The following is a 22,404-nucleotide window of genomic DNA, read 5'->3' as shown; positions in this document are numbered from 1 at the left end:
ATTGGCTCAGTGTTCTGTCACTCATGAGGAGCTCGAAAACTCAAGCCCCTTGGGTGCTGCCATAGAGTTACATTAGAAGTGCCCATCCAAGAAGGCTCAAGGTCTTTCAACATCTTAGCTAGCAGTCATCATCATGAATCAAGTCGGAAATCTACTGGAAAATCCTTTTTATCCTTGTCATATGGAGAGAAATAATGAAGAGAAATTATAGATAAAACGTATCGGTGCTAACCGGCCATTGGACCTAAACATTACACAACAAGTTGGAAATCGCAAATTCAACAATGAGTTTGGAAGGAATCAGTGGCTAACTGCAAGCTTTGCAAAGCAATCACTAGCCTGCTATTCAGTGGTGGCTGTGTGGTCCCAAGTCTGAGTTTAGGGGTCTCTTTTCCAAGTTTAAAATGATAAACATTCAACATTGGCCATGCTGTCAATCCAGCATGATTTCTGCCACGCTCAAAACAACTGTTAACTTGTAACTGAGAAATCTGACCAGTGAGTTCAAGACAACTGGGAAATTGGGAAAAAACAAGTTTACTTTTTGAACAGTCATCCAATTCGGAATTGTAAGTCGGGAACTCTGGCCTTTTCTAGAGCTACAACCTGAAGATCATTGACGTCATCATCATTCGATCTTTTTTTTTTCAGAGTTCCCAGTTGTCTTGAAAGCACCATAAATCCAGAGAATGCCAGACTTTGATGACTAACTTTGATGACAAAATCTGCTCAAGTCCTGTTCAAGTGAGCACAGCACAACAAGGTGAGTCCAAAAATGCCTTGTATGCTGCTGCATAAATGATGTAATATGCAAGGGAGATATGTATACTGTAGCTAAGAAAGTAATACTAAGTGTATGTTGTGTAATAGGCTGTTAGTCGTCCATATGCCGCACCCTAATAATATGGTCTATTTTTCCCTCTTAATAATTTCACCTAAAGTTACTGTTCTGACTTGGTGGTGCACATGTAGCCTATAACCTGTTTTAGAGAAATGTAATCATCGAATATTGTAAGAGCTTTCATTGTCTGCTTATATGTCCCCTTTATTTATCCTACGGTTCTGACTTGGTGTACAGGGAGAACATTGTAAGAACGGCCCATGTTCTGAATGGTGTCGCTGTACATTTCAAAAGTGCTGAACAAATAGTTATATTGACTACGTCAGTCCTTGCCTCTTATCCCCTTGTCGTCCCCTTATGCCATTGTTTCAACATCTCAATTGTTAGTAGAAACTGCATTTGTTTAAGCAAGTATGCCATATCAGCTATGTTTTTTTTAAAGACAGTAAATGAGTCTGAGTGAACTGTTTGGATGCCAGACAAGGCTCCGCTGATAGCCAGGTGTGGCACTGGTTAAATGTTGTGACTGTTGTTGGGATTTGCTGCTGGGACAGTTTTACAGTGCATTCGGGAAAGTATTCAGACCCTTTGACTTTTTACAGATTTTGTTACGTTTACAGCCTTATTCTAAAATGGATAAAATGTTTTTTTCCCTCATCAATCTACACACAATACCCCATAATGACAAAGCGAAAACAGTTTTTTATTCATTTTTGCAAATGTATAAAAAAATATATATGGAAATTCCTTATTTACAGAAGTATTCAGACCCTTTGCTACGAGACTCGAAATTGAGCTTAGGTGAATCATGTTTCCATTGATCATCCTTGAGATGTTTCTATAACTTGATTGGAGTCCACCTGTGGTAAATTCAATTGATTGGACATGATTTGGAAAGGCACACACCTGTCTATATAAGGTCCCACAGTTGACAGTGCATGTCAGAGCAAAAACCAAGCTATGAGGTCATAGGAATTGTCCGTAGAGCTCCGAGACAGGATTGTGTCGAGGCACAGATCTAGGGAAGGCGACCAAAAAATGTCTGCATTATTGAAGGTCCCCAAAATCACAGTGGCCTCCATCATTCTTAAATGGAAGAAGTTTGTGACCACCAAGACTCTTCCTAGAGCTGGCCACCCGGCCAAACTGAGCAATCGGGGTAGAAGGGCCTTGGTCAGGGAGGTGACCAAGAACCCGATGATCACTCTGACAGAGCTTCAGAGTTCCTCTGTGGATATGGGAGAATCTTCCAGAAGGACAGCCATCTCTGCAGCACTCCACCAATCAGGCCTTTATGGTACTGGCCAGACAGAAGCCACTCCTCAGTAAAAGGCACATGACAGCCCGCTTGGAGTTTGCCAAAAGGCACCTAAAGACTCTCAGACAATGAGAAACAAGATTCTCTGGTGTGATGAAACCAAGATTTAACTCTTTGGCCTGAATGCCAAGCGTCATGTCTGGAGGAAACCTGGCACTATCCCTAGGGTGAAGCATGGTGGTGGCAGCATCATGCTGTGGGGATGTTTTTCAGCGTCAGGGGCTGGGAGACTAGTAAGGTTCACCTTCCAACAGGACAACAACCCTAAGCACACAGCCAAGACAATGCAGGTGTGGCTTCCGTACAAGTCTCTGAATGTCCTGGAGTGGCCCAGCCAGAGCCCGGACTTGAACTCGATCGAACATCTCTGGAGAGAGCTGAAAATAGCTGTGCAGCGACGCTCCCCATCCAACTTGACAGAGCTTGAGAGGATCTGCAGAGAAGAATGGGAGAAACTCCCCAAATACAGGTGTGCCAAGCTTGTAGCGTCATACCCAAGAAGACTTAAGGCTGTAATCGCTGCCAAAGGTGCTTCAACAAAGTACTGTGTAAAGGGTCTGAATACTTATGTAAATGTGGTATTTCAGCTTTTTATTTTTAATACATTTCTAAACATTTCTAAAAACCTGTTTTTGTTTTGTCATTATGGGGTATTGTGTGTAGATTAACAAGGGAAAAAAACAATGTAATTAATTTTAGAATAAGGCTGTAACGTAACAAAATGTAGAAAAAGTCAAGGGGTTTGAATACTTTCCGAATGCAAGGTATGTAGGCCGTTACAGTTTGTGGGCATAGTTCTTCACCTTTATAATGCAATTCATGTATTGGTTAGTGTTGTGTTGTGTAGAGGCTTTGCTTGCATGCATCCCCCCCATTCTTTTCTATTTGCCACACCAAGATTTACATTCTAAAATTGCTACTGGACCTATCTATCATATGAGTATCTGTTTCTGACTCAAATTGCATTCCCTTAACATTGCTCTGATGTCCAAAAGCTTTTAGGTCAACATTTTGTTGCATATATTTGAAAATGTCTACAGTCGTGGCCAAAGGTTTTGAGAATGACACAAATATTAATTTTCACAAAGTCTGCTGCCTCAGTTTGTATGATGGCAATTTGCATATACTCCAGAATGTTATGAAGAGTGATCAGATGAATTGCAATTAATTGCAAAGTCCCTATTTGCCATGCAAATGAACTGAATCCCCCAAAAACATTTCCACTGCATTTCAGCCCTGCCACAAAAGGACCAGCTGACATCATGTCAGTGATTCTTTCATTAACACAGGTGTGAGTGTTGACGAGGACAAGGCTGGAGATCACTCTGTCATGCTGATTGCATTCGAATAACAGACTGGAAGCTTCAAAAGGAGGGTGGTGCTTGGAATCATAGTTCTTCCTCTGTCAACCAAGGTTACCCTGCAAGGAAACACGTGCCGTCATCATTGCTTTGCACAAAAAGGGCTTCACAGGCAAGGATATTGCTGCCAGTAAGATTGCACCTAAATCAACCATTTATCGGATCATCAAGAACTTCAAGGAGAGTGGTTCAATTGTTGTGAAGAAGGCTTCAGGGGAACCAAGAATGTCCACCAAGCGCCAGGACCGCCTCCCAAAGTTGATTCAGCTGCGGGATCGGGGCACCACCAGTACAGAGCTTGCTCAGGAATGGCAGCAGGCAGGTGTGAGTGCATCTGCACGCACAGTGAGGCGAAAACTTTTGGACGATGGCCTGGTGTCAAGAACGGCAGCAAAGAAGCCACTTCTCTCCAGGAAAAACATCAGGGACAGACTGATATTCTGCAAAAGGTACAGGGATAGGACTGCTGAGGACTGGGGTAAAGTAATTTTCTCTGATGAATCCCCTTTCCGATTGTTTGGGGCATCCATCTGGACAAAAGCTTGTCCGGAGAAGACAAGGTGAGCGCTACCATCAGTCCTGTGTCATGCCAACAGTAAAGCATCCTGAGACCATTCATGTGTGGGGTTGCAGTGTGTGCAAACCTGGTCAAGAACTACAGGAAATGTATGATCTCTGTAATTGCAAACAAAGGTTTCTGTACCAAATATTAAGTTCTGCTTTTCTGATGTATCAAATACTTATGTCATGCAATAAAATGCAAATTAATTACTTAAAAATCATACAATGTGATTTTCTGTTTTTTTGTTTTAGATTCCGTCTCTCACAGTTGAAGTGTACCTATGATAAAAAATGACAGACCTCTACATGCTTTGTAAGTAGGAAAACCTGCCAAATCAGCAGTGTATCAAATATTTGTTCTCCCCACTGTAAGTACATGGATGAGCAATGGCCGTGCGGCATAGGCAAGATGCAGTGCATGGTAAAGAATACAGTATATACACATGAGATGAATAATGTAGGATATGTAGACATTAAAGTGGTGTTATTTAAAGTGACTTTATTGAATCCATATATTATATTTATTGAAGTGGCCAGAGATTTGAGTCTGTATGTTGGCAGCAGCCACTCTATGTTAGTGATGGCTGTTTAACAGTCTGATGGCCTTGAGATAGAAGCTATTTTTCAGTCTCTCGGTCCCAGCTTTGATGTACCTGTACTGACCTCGCGGGGTGAACAGGCAGTGGCTCGTGTGGTTGTTGTCCTTGATGATCTTTTTGGCCTTCCTGTGCCATCGGGTGCTGTAGGTGTCCTGGAGGGCAGGTAGTTTGCCCCCGGTGATGCGTTGTGCATACCGCACTACCCTCTGGAGAGCCTTGCGGTTGTGGGCGGAGCAGTTGCCATACCAGGCGGTGATACAGCCCGACAGGATGCTCTCTGCATTTCTAAAAGTTTGTGAGTGTTTTAGGTGTCAAGCCACATTTCTTCAGCCTCCTGAGGTTGAAGAGGCGCTGTTGCGCCTTCTTCACCACGCTGTCTGTGTGAGTGGACCATTTCAGTTTGTCCGTGATGTGTACGCCGAGGAACTTAAAACTTTCTACCTTCTCCACTACTGTCCCGTCGATGTGGATGGGGGGATGCTCCCTCTGCTGTTTCCTGAAGTCCACAATCATCTCCTTTGTTTTGTTGACGTTGAGTGAGAGGTTATTTTCCTGACACCACACTCCGAGGGCCCTCACCTCCTCCCTGTAGGCTGTCTCGTCGTTGTTGGTAATCAAGCCTACCACTGTAGTGTCGTCTGCAAACTTGATGATTGAGTTGTAGGTGTGCATGGCCACGCAGTCATGGGTGAACAGGGAGTACAGGAGAGGGCTGAGAACGCACCCTTGTGGGGCCCCAGTGTTGAGGATCAGCGGGATGGAGATGTTGTTTCCTACCCTCATCATCTGGGGCGGCCCGTCAGAAAGTCCAGGACCTCGTCCAGCTTAATGACGATTTTGGAAGGTACTATGGTGTTAAATGCTGAGCTGTAGTCGATGAACAGCATTCTTGCATAGGTATTCCTCTTGTCCAGATGGGATAGGGATGAGTGCAGTGTGATGGCGATTGCATCGTCTGTGGACCTATTGGGGCGGTAAGCAAATTGGAGTGGGTCTAGGGTATCAGGTAGGATGGAGGTGATATGATCCTTGACTAGTCTCTCAAAGAACTTCATGATGAAAGAAGTGAGTGCTAAGGGGCGATAGTCATTTAGTTCAGTTACCTTAGATTTCTTGGGAACAAGAACAATGGTGGCCATCCTGAAGCATGAAGGCACAGCAGACTGGGATAGGGATTGATTGAATATGTCCGTAAACACACCAGCCAGCTGGTCTGCGCATGCTCTGAGGATGTGGCTAGGGATGCTGTCTGGGCCGGCAGCCTTGCGAGGGTTAACACGTTTAAATGTTTTACTCACGTTGGCCACGGTGAAGGAGAGCCCACAGGCTTTTTAGCGGGCCGTGTCAGTGGCACTGTATTGTCCTCAAAGCACGCAGTTGTTTAATTTGTCTAGGAGCAAGACGTCGATGTCCGCTACGGGGCTGGTTTTCTTTTTGTAATCCGTGATTGACTGTAGACCCTGCCACATACGTCTCGTGTTTGAGCGACTCTACTTTGTCTCTAACCACCCCTAGACTTAGGGAAATGTAAAACTTTCCTATTTAATTAATGAGTTTTATTTGCTCATATAAAGTATGTTATGGCCAAGTATACGAAGAATGTCATCTGTGGGGTAATTAATATTACCGAAACAAAATATAAAAACTTTGGGAGCAATGCCATTCTAAAGAGGTGTATTCTACCTGTAAGATTTATGGGGAGATTGATCAATTTAATTAGATCTGCTTTCAAGTTGTTGAGTAATGAGATGAAGTTATCTTTATGTATTTTTTCTTTGTCTTAACCTATTAAGCATCCTAAGTATTTCATATTTTTTGTTGTCCACTTAACGGATTGCTGTAGATCATGAGTTATTCTTTTTATTTTTTCCTATTGCCATTATTTCAGTTTTTAGAGTATTCCAAAAATATTTTTAACAAAGGGGGCATTAAACTCAATATTAGTCAGGTATGTCAGGAGATCGTCGGCAAATAAGTTTAGTATATATTCATGTTTACCAATACTGATACCTGTTACGTTTGGGTCCTCTTGTCCAATTATTTCTGCAAGGGGTTCAATTGCCAGTGCAAACAGGAGGGGGGAGAGAGGACATCCCTGTCCGGTGCCCCTTTCTAAAGCAATTTATTCAGATAATGTATTATTTGTGTATATTCTTGCTTTAGGATATTTATATAATATTTTTATGAAATGTATTATTTTAGCTGGAAAGTTGAATGCTTCCAATGTTTTGAATAGAAAACACCACTCAAGACGGTCGGTCGAAAGCCTTTTCAACATCATCAGCCATTACTGATGTTCTCACGCATTTCATTGATTACTTTGACATCAACTGTTTTCTCCCACGCTTCTTCGGCCACTCAGGCTAGAGCTCTCGCCAAACACCATTTGGAAAGTTAATCCGGTTTTATGACTGAAACAGCTTTGGTCCGAGGAGGTCTCTTCGCACTACAGGGGGTCGGGTGATCCCTGACCACAGAGAAAGACTGCTGTGTGTGTCTGGACACTATGATGTTTGGAGCGAGGACACATTTGGGTTTGTTTAGATATCTTCACAACACTGTGGCCTTTTCTCTGTTGGTCCCTTGTTGTCTCCATGGATTGCCTATGTGAAAGAGGCCTTAGTCTACTCTAGACAATCAGTTTGCTGAACAGTCATCTCAGTTAAAATGTGTTGCTAAAAAACTGTCTGGCTGGGGTAGTTGTGCAATAGGGTTATTGTATGTGTGTGTGTGCGGGGGGGGGGGGGAGTAAAACAAAAGGCATTGAATGAAAATGGTCTTTCAAAACACTTGTGCAGGTTGAATCATAAATAACACCAAGAGGTCAGAATACGTTTCTATATTATAAAAACAGTTTAATGTATTCCAGTACAGTATTTACATATCAAATCTACAAAATATGCACATGTTAAAATATTGTCAGTTACCACCATGTTCCGTATCATAAACCTTATTATATACAATCAACAAATGTTAAATAGACAGGATATTTTACACATCACAATGTAGACCAATTCAAGAATCAACAACCAGCTATTGTATGTTAACATATTAATTTGTTAATACTTACAGTCTTTCTTATTATTTATTTTTCTGTGAAGCGGCATAACGTGAGGTTAAGTTAAAGTACACTCTTGAGCTAGACTTGGGTGCCCGTCTGTTCCTGGTACCATGTCAACTCCATGTCACTCATTGTCATGCCAAACATCTGTGGCTTGACAATGACAGCAATGGAGTTGGTAAGAGCACAAACAGATCTGGGACCAGGCTAATCTGAGCCTTGGTTGGTTGAGATGCGACGTGTTCTCCTGATGAAGCAAACACAGCATCCAATACAACATGGCTTAGCGTTCTCTTTTAATAAGGGCATTGACAGTACAGTACTAACTGAAGGCTAACTCTGGAGAGAGGGACCTATTTACATGTAGCACCATTTCCACAGTCTGTAACAGAGTTAAATATTGAATACCTATCAATAAGTCTGTGCTAGAGGGAGAATGCTGACGTTCAACTCAACCAGTACTCATCCCAAAAGGCAACATATTCCCCTATTAATAAAACAGTACATGTTCTCTGTAGTGCTCTGTCTTTTGTATGCTATTGGTTAAGGGATGGTTTTGGCAACGGTCAGGAACACAGAGGGTTTGAACATCACATATATCTTCGTTTCAACTTCCATTTCCATTTGCACATAACAAAATAATGTAAGTCAGTGTAACCCGGATGATACTGTCCTCTCCTCCAATACTGTCCACTCCTCCAATACTGTCCACTCCTCCAATACTGTTCACGCCTCCAATACTGTCCACTCCTCCAATACTGTCCACTCCTCCAATACTGTCCACTCCTCCAATACTGTCCACTCCTCCAGTACTGTTCACTCCTCCAGTACTGTGCATGCCATACTGTATAGGTGAGAACTCTCTCTCTCTCACACACACACACACACGCGCACACACACTGCTTTGAGGTGACCAGAGTGCTTGACACAGTTAAGACTTAGAGCAAGACACACCAAAGGCAACAACAAAAACGTAAGCCAATTCACCCTGCAAATATCTAGCTTGAGTACCCATCTCATTCTGCTTTAGCCATTTGACCTGCCAGACATATTGTGAAAGGCAACAATGTACATGTAGCATCGTTGAATGTATAAACAGTCAGGTAACCAGACAAAAATCAGGAAGTTGGAACAAACCCATGTCACATCAGATACTCAGTACAGTGTAACATGTCAACAGTGGAACATTTCATAGCTTCATTTCAGATAACAGTACTATAGTATGACAGATTGAAGACATGTGTATCATCACAATCTCCAACCCTATGAAATTGTCCTTTATTGAAGCTAGCTGTCATATTAACCTCTTTCTTACAGTTATAGGCACCATTGGGTTTAAGAGGAGATGCCGCCATACTCTGTTCCATACAGTACTCTAGAATGAAGATACAAATTCTGAAGTCTTGGGCCTAGATAGTTATGTTCCATTGGATCTGAGGTACGTAGTTGGCCCTCTCAGTTTTCTCTGAAAAGCCCAACTGGCTTAGCATGCAGCCCTGCACTATTGAGACCAGTCTTGTTCGGAGGCCTGAGGGGCTGGGGGGGGGGGGGGGGGGGGGTGCAGCTCATGTAGCCACCTCTGGAGCTCACAGCGTGGGGGGGAGCCGGACGTCCAGCAGGCTGTAGGCGAAGACGTTCCAGAAGACAGCACAGAGGACAAAGAGTAAGTAGACAGAGAAGAAGATCCAGAATAGAGACTGCTCTTGGAGACGCTGCTCGTAGTTCTGGAGGACTACAACCCCCAGGGTGAGCCCCACCATCACACCCCCCAGGTGGGCCACAAAGCTGGGGTTGGGGCAGGGCGGGAAGGCTGGCGGGTAGAACCGCAGCCACACGGCACGGCCAAACTCCACACTCACTGACGGGGGTGGAGAGAGAATATGGTGTTACCATAATGCTGGTAATAGTCCTGTTTCCATAGTGAACAAGTGATATTGTTATTTTAATTTGTAATTTTATTGTAAATACTGCTATGTTTATCTCTTACAAATCATGGTAACTTGCCAAATTGTAAGTGTATGCTTATACTAAAGTGAAAAATAAGAAGTTGGTTATGTACTATAAAGGTTAAGACCACAACAAACCCGTCCTTGTCGCTCACATTAATCTTACGAGTGGGTATGTTCTTTCTAAGCTTCTATTGCTAGCCACAGGGCCCTTCCTGTCTCCAAACCTACATCCACCACGGTACTAACTAGGTCAAGAGCAAGGTTGTTGTAACAACCTTGCGTACGCAAGACCGGAGTTCCCTCTAGCGACTTTGTTTTTTAATGATCCAAATGAACTGCGTGTTGGTTTTGGTTACCTGCAGGCTGTGGCTAGTCACACAGTGGTGTAGGGACTGACTGGGGTATCTCAGATAGGATGTTAACATAGAGAAACTTCAGAGTTTAGAAAAACTTACTGCAGACCAGAGCCATGGCCATCCGAAACAGCTTAAACTGACATTTCATACCCGACCAGTTCTGGGGAGAGAGGAGCAGAGTGAGTTGATGAGAAAAGGAGTGAGAGAGAGTGCAAGATAAAGGGTTTATGATTCAGGCCAGGAGTTTTCCCATGTTAGATAACATGGACCTGGGTTTGTCCCTGACCATGTTACCTGACCAGGAAAAACCCCTGGCCCTATTAATAATGATACTACAATCCATGACACTAAGCATCTTTCATTTCCTACATAAGATAGTAATGTAACAGACACTTACTATATCCAAAGCGACTTACAGAACTGTCAACATTCAGAGTGACACATAGATTACAACAATAACATATCTTTCCCCTTCCATGATAGCTTTCAGAGCCAATAAAGACATCATGTGATGACCCTTGACCTTCTCCCTTTTCTTGCTGTTGTAGGACATTTGTCTGAGAGGAGGAAGCACCACCGATGATTGTAAAGGGCCCACTGGTGTAAATATTCGATGACAGGTACCATCCAATTATATAGACAGCAGTATGGCCTTATGGCCCCTGCTTCTAAGGTTATAACCTTGTAGGGTAGTATGCATGGATTGAACCAATCAGAGCACAGCTAAGGTCAAAGGTGAATTTACATGCAGCCTCAGAATGGGAGAAAATCAAGTTATATGACAATTATCTAATTACACTCTTTAACACTATGCAGTGCACACACACTCACGTGCAACACACACACACACACACTTTCAACACTAGATAGTCGACACACCCTTCCACTCTTTGTAAATGGGAAAGCTGAAAGGCAGGAATGTATGGAATCCATAGACTGACAGAGCACCTGCTGGGCCCCAAAATGCCCTGCTTTGATGCCACATGATGTATGTCTGAGCATGATAGTCATCTCACGACAAAAGGGCTGCTCTGACACAGGCGCGCCCGCGCACACACACACACACACATCCTTACCATGACGACGTTGGCCAGGTGTGCTGAGACCAGGGCGTAGACTCCTCCTGACGACCCCACCACCGGAGCAGTCATATCAGTGACAGAGACGGCAAGGGAGCCTGCCGGGGTCAGAGGTCAGAGGTTAGAATCAATCAAATAATCAATCACCTTCATATTCACTGTATCAATAGGGCAATTCATATTGAATATGTCAATTCATATCCATCGTTATAATGTATCTCAGAGCAGCTTCGAATAATGATAATTGATTCAATGAGCAGCTTCAAATAAATAACATTCACAGGTAGAAACAGTAGATACTGTATATGAACGCAGTCACTCCTGATGTTTTTTGTCGCTGTATTGAAGCAAAAACAGAGGCTTACATTGGTCAATGAGTCACCATTGATAATTTTAAGAATAATACGTATCAACACGGTCTGTTAGTAGACTCTTGGTGTTACACTTGTCATGACGTTGGCCTGGGGGTAGGTTTATGACAGTCATAAATACCTCTTCCCCCCTTTTTCCTCTCTCTACCCTACTGATGTGACATTAGAAAACCCCTTGGTTAACATAGAGATTCTGGGAACATCAGAAGGTGGGGGGAAATGAACTATATTCTGGTAATCCGACCAATTGAACATATGCGGTGGTACTTAATGAATATGATGTCAGTTCGGTTGTCATCTGAGACATTCTCAACAATGATAGAATGACATAAACTCTACAGTGGAAAGTCTACACATCAGAGTTATCGGATTCACATGGAATTGTTGTTCAATTTAAATATTTGAATATGAACTTATTCGTGATGGGATGAAATGTGATTTTAGCTCCTAAAATGTGAGAATTGGGTTTTCATGAGTGAATTAGGCCCGACTCAGTGGCCCGCCCACGTGAAGAGACATAGGTTGTAAATTATGAAACACACCCCTTTTCTCCCTCCACTATATAAGCCCTTGATGAAAATGTAACCTCCAGTTCCGAGGATGTGAGGACGACGGTCCATACGTTAAAAGGACTAACCTGTCAACTACAGAACTAAGCCAACATCAGCGTGAGCTTTGGTTGCGAATGGTATGAACTTTGAACTCTTCATCACTACAGAAGTGATACCTCCTAGACGTTGAGTTAGCAACAGCAGCTGCAAGCGTAAATTAGGAAAGAACAGAGTATCCCGTCTACCACACAACGACGTTACTACAACGTATCCAATTTACCAGCAGAGACATTCTTCAAAGGACAAAGGTTGGGCAACACGGCCTTCCATCTACCACCAACCTACCGAAGCGCAGCTCAGAGTAAATATTTGTTGCATTTTCCTTTTCCAAATGGGCGGTAATTTAGAATGCATAAGATACTGTATTTATGAAAGCACAGCTTCGCCCTTTGTTCCTCAATCTTCCCGCTCTTTCACTCAAACCCAGCCCCTTTTCTTTTGTGTAACCAGCTGTCATATCTGTTCCGCCCGCTAAGGACATTTTCCTTTATGACGTAATTTGTAATCAAGGTATGATTCATTCTGTGTATATGTAATTCTGTGTGATTAGTTAGGTATTTAGTAAATAAATAATTAAACCCAATTTTGTATTGCTGATTCAACTTGTTAGCCAGGGTTCGTGAAGATAACCAAGAATTTACAGATGAGACTGAAATAAGGTGACGATTAATATTGACTGCTATTGATGTAAAATATTACTAGGTCTTTAAGAGTTTATTCGGAAGATAACAGCTCTATAAATATTATTTCGTGGTGCCCCGACTCTCTAGTTAATTACATTTACATGATTATCTCAATCAGGTAATATTAATTACGGAGAAAGGATTTTATAGAATAGCATGTCATATCACTTAATCCGGCATAGCCAAAGACACGACACACTGAATAGGGCTTACCACTGGTACCATCGTGGCACCAATTCACCCCATTCACAGAAGAGTCAACCAGGCATTGATAGGAGTGAATATGGGGCAAGTGAAAGATTGAATACCCAGTGAAAATTGGTGTAATACAACCAGAGCTACAGACACAACCAGAGCAACAGACACAACCAGAGCAACATACACAACCAGAGCAACATACACAACCAGAGCAACAGACACAACCAGAGCAACATACACAACCAGAGCAACAGACACAACCAGAGCAACATGCACAACCAGAGCAACATGCACAACCAGAGCAACAGGCACAACCAGAGCAACAGGCACAACCAGAGCAACAGGCACAACCAGAGCAACAGACACAACCAGAGCAACATACACAACCAGAGCAACAGGCACAACCAGAGCAACATGCACAACCAGAGCAACAGGCACAACCAGAGCAACAGACACAACCAGAGCAACAGGCACAACCAGAGCAACAGACACAACCAGAGCAACAGGCACAACCAGAGCAACAGGCACAACCAGAGCAATAGGCACAACCAGAGCAACAGACACAACCAGAGCAACAGGCACAACCAGAGCAACAGGCACAACCAGAGCAACATGCACAACCAGAGCAACATGCACAACCAGAGCAACAGACACAACCAGAGCAACAGGCACAACCAGAGCAACAGACACAACCAGAGCAACAGACACAACCAGAGCAACAGACACAACCAGAGCAACAGACACAACCAGAGCAACAGACACAACCAGAGCAACAGACACAACCCGAGCAACAGACACAACCAGAGCAATAGAGAACTGCTTGCTGAGGGGGAGTATTGAATTACACATAGAGAGAGAGTTCCTAGTGTTCCCTAGGAAGGTGTGTGGACAAAGGAGTTCTGACACACTCTATATGCAGGCATGTGTGCGCAGACACACACAAACACAAGTGTACACGCACGCACGCTCGCCCACCGACCCACACACACTATACCCCAGGGGTGTATTCTCCCCACACCTTAGCTCTGCGTCCATTGGCTGGCGTGCTTGAATTATGGATGATAACTACATGAGACGCACCTGCCTACGCAGCACTGGGGAACATGTGGGGTGATGAATGATCTCCACTGTGTGTGTGTGTGTGTGTGTGTGTGTGTGTGTGTGTGTGTGTGTGTGTGTGTGTGTGTGTGTGTGTGTGTGTGTGTGTGTGTGTGTGTGTGTGTGTGTGTGTGTGTGTGTGTGTGTGTGTGTGTGTGTGTGTGTGTGTGTGTGTGTGTGTGTGTGTGTGTGTGTGTGTGTGTGTGTGTGTGTGTGTGTGTGTGTGTGTGTAGGTATGGCTGCTGTCATGAAGAGTCCGCTCTATGGGAGCTTCACAGCAGTAGCCCTATCCTGCAGTCAAATGACCTAGTGGCCTCATGGGTGGAATGTTATTCATATTTTTCATAATTAATCAACATTATTTCCAAAATCCCGCCGAAAATCCGGTGTTTCTATTTCAAACAGTTTTGTTATATTTCAGTCTTCTGCGACGTATATAAAGTGTACTATTGGGATGCAAACTCAAAATGTAATACAATCAACTCTATATCTGACATGGTACAGGTGTCCTCTTTTTTAAGCCCATAACCATGTGTGTGAGGTGTATACTTTTGTTTCAAAGTAGATTTGTTTAAGACTACCAAGAATCACTCTGTGTGACTCTGATTTAGCCCACTGCAGTAAAAGGTTAAATCACCATACGATAATAAGTCATCAAAATCAGGCTGCTATTTCTGGAAAAACAGCCAGGGGTGAGCCCAGCCACACACACATATGCAGTGGTGGAAAAAGTACCACATTTTCATACTTGAGTAAAAGTAAAAGTCATCAAGTAAAATACTACTTGAGTAAAAGTCTAAAAGTATTTGATTTTAAATATACTTAAGTATCAAAAGTAAATGTAATTGTTAAATATATACTTAAGTATCAAAAGTAAAAGTATAAATCATTTCACATTCCTTATACTAAGCTAACTAGACAGCACCATTTTCTTGTTTTTGTAATATATGGATAATCAGGAACACACTCCAACACTCAGCCATCATTTACAAATGAAGCATGTGTGAGTCCGCCAGACCAGAAACAGTAGGGACGACCAGGGACGTTCTCTTGATAAGTGGGAGAATTGGACCATTTTCCTGTCCTGCTAATCATTCAAAATGTGACTGTTGGGTGTCAGATAAAATGTATGGAGTAAAAAGTACATAATAAAAATATAAATAGTAAAGTACAAATACGCCCCCAAAAACAACTTAAGTAGTACTTTAAAGTATTTTTAATTAAGTACTTTACCCCACTGCATATGTGAGGTCATACAAATACACATGCATGTACATATGTACACACACACACACACACACACACACACACACACACAACAGAAGCCCCATTCCCACATTGACAACGGTTCCTTTCTGTCAGTGATTTGAGGGAGATGAAGGACAAATCGGATCTACCTTTTTCAGTGTAACATTAATATCCCTTTAAGGAGGACAGTGAGGAAGTACTGTATGTCAGACTAAAAGAGAGCGCAACGAGACACTGAAGACACACACACAAACTGAGACCAAGCAGCCACTACATCATCACTTAGAAGTTTAATAGTACATCACATCATCAATTAAAAAGTATGAATGTACTGTATTATCTGAAATACCTGAACTAGTTGTAGTAGTTAGTGCTCCTCCTGGAGTAGGCTGTTACCAGGTGTCATTTAGATCAAAGCAGAGGTGGTGTGTGTGTAATTAAAATGTATTTAAGCATCAATCACTGAATGGAGATCTAAGCAGATGATTACATGTTTCCTGAGACACACACACACACACACACACACACACACACACACACACACACACACACACACACACACACACACACACACACACACACACACACACACACACACACACACACACACACACACACACACACACACACACACACACACACACACACACACACACACACACACACACACAGTAACACACACAGAGATAGCGAGAAAGAGAGAAATACACACACACACACACACACACACACAGAGAGAGACACACACACACCTGTTAGACAACACACACCACCCTGGTTCCTCTGCTCAAGGTGTGTGTGTGTAGACAGATAGGAAGACCATTATTACCACAATTATCTCTGTTAATATGATTGTTTTATTACTGTAACAACCCCCACACCCACAAAAGGACTTCCTTCCCTTTGTAGTCTCTCTGGAGGCCCTCTGGGTCAGTTGTTGGGTGAGAAACTGACGTGTCATCTATCTTGTTTGTTGGTTAAACTTCCAAACTAGGACACAGAGATGAATCCTGCTGCCAATGAGGGAATACTACGTTTGGCCACATTATCTACACAGCATCAGTGCTACTCATCATCAGAGACAGGTAGAGTGGATACAGGAAATCCCCCAAAGTCCCCACAAGGGTAGTAAAACAAGGGGACATTTCGCCGGCCCCCACGAGGACAAAAATATTTTAGGCTTAGGGGTTAGGTTTAGGGTATGGTATAAATTAGGGTAAGGGTTAGAAGTTAGAGTTAGGGGTTAAGGAAAATCGGATTTTGAATGGAAATCCATTTTAGGTTCCAACAAGTATAGTAAAACATGTGTTTTTGTTATTTGTGCCTGCATTCGATCATGAGTCTCTCTAACTGACTATTTGCATAGCCCCCCCCCCCCCCCCCCCCTTTTACGCTGCTGCTGCTCTCTGTTTATTATCTATGCATAGTCACTTTAATAACTTTATCTACATATTACCTCAATTACCTCGACTAACCGGTGCCTCCACACATTGACTCTGTACCGGTACCCCCTGTATATAGTCTCACTAGTGTTATTTTACAGCTGCTCTTTATTTTTTTGTTACTTTTATTTATTATTTTTTTAGGTATTTTCTTAAAACTGCATTGTTGGTTAGGGGCTTGTAAGTAAGCATTTCACTGTAAGGTCTACACCTGTTGTATTCGGGGCATGTGACAAATAACATTTGATTTGATTTGTATTACAGCCTTAAAAGCCCATATTGAGTATTGGACACCTGAGACCCTTTTGACCTCTGACCCTGAGCTTGTTGGTACAGCTAAGCACTTCTCTCCACCATAACAACATTATCCCAGACAAAACAACACAGAAGACAACCTCCATACACACACACACACACACACACACACACACACACACACACACACACACACACACACACACACACACACACACACACACACACACACACACACACACACACACACACACACACACACACACACACACACACACACACACACACACACACCTCCTTCCAGTGGGTCGATATCTAATTAACCAGCAGGTTCCCGTGGGGACAGTGGCCCTCTCAGTACCACCACCGTGTGTGTGTGTGTGTGTGTGTGTGTGTGTGTGTGTGTGTGTGTGTGTGTGTGTGTGTGTGTGTGTGTGTGTGTGTGTGTGTGTGTGTGTGTGTGTGTGTGTGTGTGTGTGTGTGTGTGTGTGTGTGTGTGTGTGTGTGTGTGTGTGTGTGTGGAGGGTTTTTTAGCTACAGGCCACCACAGCTGGGGCCAAAAGGCTTCTGTGTACACACCCATCTTCATACACAACCAGATATAAAACCTCATACATACAGTATATACAATATTTATCTCTACCAACACACACGTCAATGTAAAATAAACACACACACAAACTTTACACACACACACGGAATAGGGCTCCCTAGTGGCACAGCGGTCTAAGGCACTGCATTTCAGTGCTAGAGGTATCACTGCAGACCCTGGTTCAATCCCGGGCTGTATCACAACCGGCCGTGATAGGGAGTTCCATAGTGCGGCGCACAATTGGCCCAGCGCTGTCCGGGTTAGGCCGTCATTGTAAATAAGAATTTGTTCGTAATTGACTTGCCTCGTTAAATAAAGGTACAAAATTACACTCTCTGCTGGCAATCCCCTGCCCTTCTACAGTTTATTCCCACCCACCCACAGGGCTGTTATATCCTTGCTAAATATCAACAGTTTTCATCCAAATATTTCCACTCTGAATGTTTCCTGGGCATTTAGTTTCCAGAGGGCAGCAGGCAGAAATCCCTGATAATGTTTGTTTGGCTCCAGAGGTAATTCAAGCTAAAGCTGGATTATCGCTCCACTCCTCATGTACACTGCATGATGAGCAGGCAGTGTAGAACATACCCCTCTTCCTCTCTCTGATAAATAACATCCCAGGAGGCTTGGTCCTCTTCCTCTCTCTGATGCATAACATCCCAGGAGGCTTGGTCCTCTTCCCCTCTCTGATGCATAACATCCCAGGAGGCTTGGTCCTCTTCCTCTCTCTGATGCATAACATCCCAGGAGGCTTGGTCCTCTTCCCCTCTCTGATGCATAACATCCCAGTAGGCTTGGTCCTCTTCCCCTCTCTGATGCATAACATCCCAGTAGGCTTGGTCCTCTTCCCCTCTCTGATGCATAACATCCCAGTAGGCTTGGTCCTCTTCCTCTCTCTGATGCATAACATCCCAGTAGGCTTGGTCCTCTTCCTCTCTCTGATGCATAACATCCCAGTAGGCTTGGTCCTCTTCCTCTCTCTGATGCATAACATCCCAGTAGGCTTGGTCCTCTTCCTCTCTCTGATGCATAACATCCCAGTAGGCTTGGTCCTCTTCCTCTCTCTGATGCATAACATCCCAGGAGGCTTGGTCCTCTTCCTCTCTCTGATGCATAACATCCCAGGAGGCTTGGTCCTCTTCCTCTCTCTGATGCATAACATCCCAGGAGGCTTGGTCCTCTTCCTCTCTCTGATGCATAACATCCCAGTAGGCTTGGTCCTCTTCCCCTCTCTGATGCATAACATCCCAGTAGGCTTGGTCCTCTTCCTCTCTCTGATGCATAACATCCCAGGAGGCTTGGTCCTCTTCCTCTCTCTGATGCATAACATCCCAGTAGGCTTGGTCCTCTTCCCCTCTCTGATGCATAACATCCCAGTAGGCTTGGTCCTCTTCCCCTCTCTGATGCATAACATCCCAGTAGGCTTGGTCCTCTTCCTCTCTCTGATGCATAACATCCCAGTAGGCTTGGTCCTCTTCCCCTCTCTGATGCATAACATCCCAGTAGGCTTGGTCCTCTTCCCCTCTCTGATGCATAACATCCCAGTAGGCTTGGTCCTTTTGCTCTCTCTCAATATTCATGGACTTCCTATGGAACATGGACAAGTCTCTCTCTCTCTCTCCCTCCCTCTCTCTCTCTCTCTCTCTCTCTCTCCCTCCCTCTCTCTCTCTCTCCCTTGCGTTCTCTCCTTTACCTCCCTCCCCCCCTCTCAATCCCTCCTTCACGCTCTCGCTCCCCCATTCTCGCTCTCTCTCTCTCTGGAGTGTGTTTTAAGATGATTCACTTCCCGCTCTCTCTGTTGTTCTGGACAGGTGGGGGAACATTGATGCTCAGCAAGAAAGCCTGTCAGAACACAAGCCCATCTGTCCCAGACATACGTGTTTTCTGAATGACTGTTATGTGACCATGGGGTATGCATAACATCCCAGGAGGCTTGATCCTCTTCCCCTCTCCTCTCTCTGATGCATAACATCCCAGGAGGCTTGATCCTCTTCCTCTCTCTGATGCATAACATCCCAGGAGGCTTGGTCCTCTTCCTCTCTCTGATGCATAACATCCCAGGAGGCTTGGTCCTCTTCCCCTCTCTGATGCATAACATCCCAGGAGGCTTGGTCCTCTTCCTCTCTCTGATGCATAACATCCCAGGAGGCTTGGTCCTCTTCCTCTCTCTGATGCATAACATCCCAGGAGGCTTGGTCCTCTTCCCCTCTCTGATGCATAACATCCCAGTAGGCTTGGTCCTCTTCCCCTCTCTGATGCATAACATCCCAGTAGGCTTGGTCCTCTTCCTCTCTCTGATGCATAACATCCCAGGAGGCTTGGTCCTCTTCCTCTCTCTGATGCATAACATCCCAGGAGGCTTGGTCCTCTTCCTCTCTCTGATGCATAACATCCCAGTAGGCTTGGTCCTCTTCCTCTCTCTGATGCATAACATCCCAGTAGGCTTGGTCCTCTTCCCCTCTCTGATGCATAACATCCCAGGAGGCTTGATCCTCTTCCTCTCTCTGATGCATAACATCCCAGGAGGCTTGGTCCTCTTCCTCTCTCTGATGCATAACATCCCAGGAGGCTTGGTCCTCTTCCTCTCTCTGATGCATAACATCCCAGGAGGCTTGGTCCTCTTCCTCTCTCTGATGCATAACATCCCAGGAGGCTTGGTCCTCTTCCTCTCTCTGATGCATAACATCCCAGTAGGCTTGGTCCTCTTCCTCTCTCTGATGCATAACATCCCAGGAGGCTTGGTCCTCTTCCTCTCTCTGATGCATAACATCCCAGGAGGCTTGGTCCTCTTCCCCTCTCTGATGCATAACATCCCAGGAGGCTTGATCCTCTTCCTCTCTCTGATGCATAACATCCCAGGAGGCTTGGTCCTCTTCCTCTCTCTGATGCATAACATCCCAGGAGGCTTGGTCCTCTTCCTCTCTCTGATGCATAACATCCCAGGAGGCTTGGTCCTCTTCCCCTCTCTGATGCATAACATCCCAGTAGGCTTGGTCCTCTTCCCCTCTCTGATGCATAACATCCCAGTAGGCTTGGTCCTCTTCCCCTCTCTGATGCATAACATCCCAGTAGGCTTGGTCCTCTTCCTCTCTCTGATGCATAACATCCCAGTAGGCTTGGTCCTCTTCCTCTCTCTGATGCATAACATCCCAGTAGGCTTGGTCCTCTTCCTCTCTCTGATGCATAACATCCCAGTAGGCTTGGTCCTCTTCCTCTCTCTGATGCATAACATCCCAGTAGGCTTGGTCCTCTTCCTCTCTCTGATGCATAACATCCCAGGAGGCTTGGTCCTCTTCCTCTCTCTGATGCATAACATCCCAGGAGGCTTGGTCCTCTTCCTCTCTCTGATGCATAACATCCCAGGAGGCTTGGTCCTCTTCCTCTCTCTGATGCATAACATCCCAGTAGGCTTGGTCCTCTTCCCCTCTCTGATGCATAACATCCCAGTAGGCTTGGTCCTCTTCCTCTCTCTGATGCATAACATCCCAGGAGGCTTGGTCCTCTTCCTCTCTCTGATGCATAACATCCCAGTAGGCTTGGTCCTCTTCCCCTCTCTGATGCATAACATCCCAGTAGGCTTGGTCCTCTTCCCCTCTCTGATGCATAACATCCCAGTAGGCTTGGTCCTCTTCCTCTCTCTGATGCATAACATCCCAGTAGGCTTGGTCCTCTTCCCCTCTCTGATGCATAACATCCCAGTAGGCTTGGTCCTCTTCCCCTCTCTGATGCATAACATCCCAGTAGGCTTGGTCCTTTTGCTCTCTCTCAATATTCATGGACTTCCTATGGAACATGGACAAGTCTCTCTCTCTCTCTCCCTCCCTCTCTCTCTCTCTCTCTCTCTCTCTCCCTCCCTCTCTCTCTCTCTCCCTTGCGTTCTCTCCTTTACCTCCCTCCCCCCCTCTCTCCCTCTCCCTCCCTCAATCCCTCCTTCACGCTCTCGCTCCCCCATTCTCGCTCTCTCTCTCTCTGGAGTGTGTTTTAAGATGATTCACTTCCCGCTCTCTCTGTTGTTCTGGACAGGTGGGGGAACATTGATGCTCAGCAAGAAAGCCTGTCAGAACACAAGCCCATCTGTCCCAGACATACGTGTTTTCTGAATGACTGTTATCCAAACACAGTGGGGTGAAGCCTGATAGCAGGGGGTTGAGTGAGTGAGTGAGTGAGTGAGTGAGTGAGTGAGTGAGTGAGTGAGTGAGTGAGTGAGTGAGTGAGACAGTGAGTGAGTGAGTGAGTGAGTGAGTGAGTGAGTGAGTGAGTGAGTGAGTGAGTGAGTGAGTGAGTGAGTGAGTGAGTGAGTGAGTGAGTGAGTGAGTGAGTGTGTGTGTGTGTGTGTGTGTGTGTGTGTGTGTGTGTGTGTGTGTGTGTGTGTGTGTGTGTGTGTGTGTGTGTGTGTGTGTGTGTGTGTGTGTGTGTGTGTGTGTGTGTGTGTGTGTGTGTGTGTGTGTGTGTGTGTGTGTGCACCTGCGCCATGTGTGTGTGTACCCTAGTCCAGTACTCACCTGCCAGTACACCACACACGTAGACCAGTCCTATCCTCAGCGCTCCATGGACCATCTCAAGAGGGACTCCCACCAGCAGCTGCATGGCCATGTTCAGACCCAGGTGTTCTATCCTGCTTGGTCACAACACACAACCGTCAGTTAGAGGACAGGACGCATCCACACTCATATACAGTTTATGGTCATATTATCTATTTCATCTGTAGAGCAATGTTTCAATCCTGGAAGTAGGAGGCCTGATCTAGGATCAGGTCCCCCTGTTCATGGAATCTCATGAAT

General features: G+C 44.7%; 1 protein-coding gene across 2 annotated transcripts in view; it reads right to left on the bottom strand.

Moving 5' to 3' along the window:
• Positions 1-7,510: 7,510 nt before the first annotated feature.
• Positions 7,511-22,404, bottom strand: part of LOC139567693 (rhomboid-related protein 3-like) — a 59,689-nt gene continuing 44,795 nt past the window's right edge. For both annotated transcript variants that reach the window (XM_071389105.1, XM_071389106.1), the window contains 4 exons: positions 22,126-22,238; positions 11,123-11,223; positions 10,146-10,206; positions 7,511-9,599 (listed from right to left, as the gene is read on the bottom strand). In XM_071389105.1, coding sequence (XP_071245206.1) covers positions 9,328-9,599; positions 10,146-10,206; positions 11,123-11,223; positions 22,126-22,238 — 547 coding nt within the window. In that variant the 3' untranslated portion in view covers positions 7,511-9,327. The remainder of the gene's footprint in view (positions 9,600-10,145; positions 10,207-11,122; positions 11,224-22,125; positions 22,239-22,404) is intronic.

Source organism: Salvelinus alpinus, chromosome 2 (assembly GCF_045679555.1).
Source record: "Salvelinus alpinus chromosome 2, SLU_Salpinus.1, whole genome shotgun sequence".
In the NCBI taxonomy this organism is placed as follows: Eukaryota; Metazoa; Chordata; class Actinopteri; order Salmoniformes; family Salmonidae; genus Salvelinus; species Salvelinus alpinus.
Note: the sequence above shows the minus strand (reverse complement) of the source record. Positions and strands in the feature narration are given on the sequence as shown.